The sequence below is a fragment of the Octopus bimaculoides genome, chromosome 7 (genome assembly GCF_001194135.2).
Source record: "Octopus bimaculoides isolate UCB-OBI-ISO-001 chromosome 7, ASM119413v2, whole genome shotgun sequence".
Taxonomy (NCBI): domain Eukaryota; kingdom Metazoa; phylum Mollusca; class Cephalopoda; order Octopoda; family Octopodidae; genus Octopus; species Octopus bimaculoides.
This window is the reverse complement of record NC_068987.1, coordinates 45,187,543-45,191,019: the sequence shown is the minus strand read 5'-3', so window position 1 is coordinate 45,191,019 and position 3,477 is coordinate 45,187,543. Positions and strand designations below refer to the sequence as shown.

General features: G+C 35.2%; 1 protein-coding gene across 1 annotated transcript in view; it reads left to right on the top strand.

The window, feature by feature from the left end:
• Window positions 1–3,477, top strand: part of LOC106870891 (N-acetylglucosamine-6-sulfatase) — a 42,718-nt gene that overhangs the window by 16,075 nt on the left and 23,166 nt on the right. The window contains exons 5-6 of the mRNA XM_014917130.2: window positions 1,694–1,858; window positions 2,853–2,935. Coding sequence (XP_014772616.1) covers window positions 1,694–1,858; window positions 2,853–2,935 — 248 coding nt within the window. The remainder of the gene's footprint in view (window positions 1–1,693; window positions 1,859–2,852; window positions 2,936–3,477) is intronic.

Sequence of the window (3,477 nt, the reverse complement as noted above, 5' to 3'; positions counted from 1 at the left end):
TATATATATATATATATATAATACATTAAAAATCAACTTCAATCTTGCTTGCTTGCAATGTCACACAGCTAAACTGGCACATAATGGGAAAATACTATGAATTAAGGCTCCCCTGAAATATGAATACAAATGGAATGAAACAAGTTTTGCTTAAATCGGACAAGTGGTTCTTGAGATATTAGGGGTTTTGCGATATGAATACCCAAAATGGTGCATAATGGGAAAATACTCTGAAATTAACGTAACCCTGAAAGGGAAGAAACTCTAACCTTTCGGTTAGACACATTAGTGACCAACTTGCCAAGCAAAAAATATGAATTGTTTTTCACAGTAAATGTTTCTATTTTCGTTTTTGTTAAACACAATATTTTAATCATTTAGAAATATTTTTAATTGAATGTGATTTCAAAAATGTCAGTTGTTTGTACAGTATTTATATTTTAGCTTTCTTTAAACGGACAATATTTTTACATTTTTAAAAATTATTTTCAAGTGAATACCATTACAAAAATGTTTTTGGCATATTTAAAAAATATTTTAAAGTGAAAATGACTTCAAAAATACAGTAAATATTTCTTAAAGACCTGTTCATAAACTCAGTGTAAAATGATATCTTTCCATAAGTTTTTTTTTGGAGTGCATTCAACATATCTCATCTCCAAAGATTTGGCTGTTATTTCTAGCTCGCCCTGCTACCACATAACAGCTTTTTGTGGTAAAGGACCTAAAATAGCTTTTACATGGTAGCAGGGCATGCAAGAAATAGTAGCTAAATCTTTCTTTTCTGGAGAAAGGAGTCATTTACATATGATTTCGATGTCACATTCATTGAAAGCATGCGAAATAACCTGGAAAAGAAAAAAAAAACTCATGAAACAAAACTCTGTTGGTGAGAAACTCAGAGTTTCCTGGGAGACTCCGAGGTCCCCACAACCCTTCCCCACTTTCTTTTCCGGAAGAAAATGGCTTTGTAGGTGAGATTTGTTGAATGCATTTGAGAAAAACCTGTGGGAAAAATTATTTTACACTGAAGTACGACTGGGACCTTTATGAAATATTTACCCAAGATCAGGACAGGCATGCAAATAGAAGGATCAATGAAACTGATAAAGCAAGGGCTGAGCATCTGATAGAACAGAGGGAAAGAGACAGAAGTAGGAGAGATTAGGAATCAGACACTTGGAGAGCTGAGCATCTGGCGAAACAGAGGGAAAGAGGCAAAAACAGATGTCGTGAATTGGATGCTCATGTGAATACAAATGGAATAAAACAAGTTTTGCATAAATCGGACCATGGATTACCAAGATACACAGTTTTATAAGATACCTTTATAAATAGCCAAACTGGAATATAATGGGGAAAATGCTTTGAAAGTAAGGTACCATTGAAATGTAAATACACACGGAATAACAGAAGTTTCATGTAACTCGGACCACAGATTCCCGAGATACATGGTTTTTCTCGGGTACCTTGAACTATTGGTCACGCTACAGGTCATGGGTAGTCTAGTATTTATATTTATTTATTAATTTCCTTTATCATGCATGCAATAAGAGCTCTTAAGCATTTATTTACTGATTGTCATTCACTTTCTTATTTTGAGAGTGTCCATTACATTTTATTTCATATTTTATCATCTTTTTGCTCACTTGTCTTTGTGAAATGCTAAACTGAGATTTTGTTTTATCTTCAGAACCATCGAGCAGTCAAGTTTATCAATGAACACAAGGGTAACCCTTTCTTTATGATGTTGTCAACCCCTGCTGCACATAGTCCTTTCACCCCAGCACCCCAGTACAGTAAAAACTTCAGCACCCGCAAAGCTCCCAGAGATAAATCTTTCAATAAACATTCCACTGTAAGTATCAAGGAATTAGTGTTATATGATCACTTCTATCAAATCTTCCCATAAATAAAGAATTTTTGGCTGTCATAAGAAGTAACATAACTAAAACATCTACTAGCTCAAAATAAGTAGTAGTATATATTGCGTTAACTTATAATATTGATAGTAAGTATACCACCAATTTCAGCAGTCAGAGTTTATGCCAAAGAGGTCAACTATTGATAGGATCCTGGCTCTTCATAAATTCATTCAATGCAAGAACTTCTGACAGGGGCTCCTCACAGCCTATGTCGACCTCTGCAAAGCATTTGATTCAGTGGACTGGGTTGTACTTTGGCAGATTCTGGTGCTGTGAGGTATACCTCCTCAACTGAATGAACTGATGGCATTGTGAGAACAGATCAGATGATGTCAATAGTTCAGAAAGTTTAAATTGCATTTTCTATCCCACCACCTTATCTATTTCACTCCCATTTTGTCAGCCTCCATTGCACTGTCTCGATTTTGGATAGGTGGGGAAAAGATTTGTGGTGTACTTCTGACATACTGCTGGTATATCTTCATCATTCTAAAATATGACTACAATCACAATTTCTCCTCTCTGATCTAGACAAACATGATTCATATAAAGAAATTAAAACAAAATCTCAGAAAACTGGCTTAAATTTTGTCATTACTACCTTGCATAAGCAAAGTCCATCTTGATTGCTTTTAACTGTGGATATTGCCAGAATCTTTAAACATACAACAGTTTACACTGCCATGCTTCATGATTACCTTGATTACTCTGCACTTCCAATACTTTTCACAATAGAATGTTCTGTGTGATATCAGACCGGGCTGGAGCACAACCTATATGGAATGTGAGACCTATAGGTTTTCCTTAACTGTTCAGGTGATTATATATGCCCAAAATCTGACCAAGCAAACTTTTTTCAGTTACTAGCCATCAATAGTAAAACTTTCAGTGAATTATTCCTTCTAGAAAGTTATGCATTCATTTCAGGATAAACACTGGTTAATCCGACAAGCTATTTCTCCAATGTCAAACAGCACAATTGAAATGATTGATAACATATTCCGGAATCGGTAAGTACAATTATTTACCAAACTTTTTTAAGATCTTTGTATTTCCTTCACTCATACACAGTAAGCTTGGTGCAAAGAATGAGAAACCTGGTTGGTTACTGTATTTCAGTGTTCAACTTCCATCAAGTTTAGATTATTACAATGTTTTCTTATATTTGTGTAATCTACTGTAGTTCACCCCTCTTTCAGATCTGAATATGGTCAAGTGAAACTCTCTATTCATGAGTGCTCTCTCCCTCTCTCTTGTTTGCTCTCTCTCTCTCTCTCTCTCTCTCTCTCTCTCTCACTCTCTCGCATGCACACACACTTACACATAAAGATATGTACATAGTTGGGTTTTTTCCAGTTTCCTTCCAACAAATTCACTGGTAAGGCTTTAGTCACATTGAGACTATAGTAGTTGAATTTTGCCCAAGGTGCTGCACAATGAGACTCAACTGGAGACTGTATAGTTGAGAAGCAAGCTTCTCCACACACAGCCAAAACTGCATCTATCTATCTAACACCTGTCTTTGTCTTTTGTAAATTCTCACTATATATAT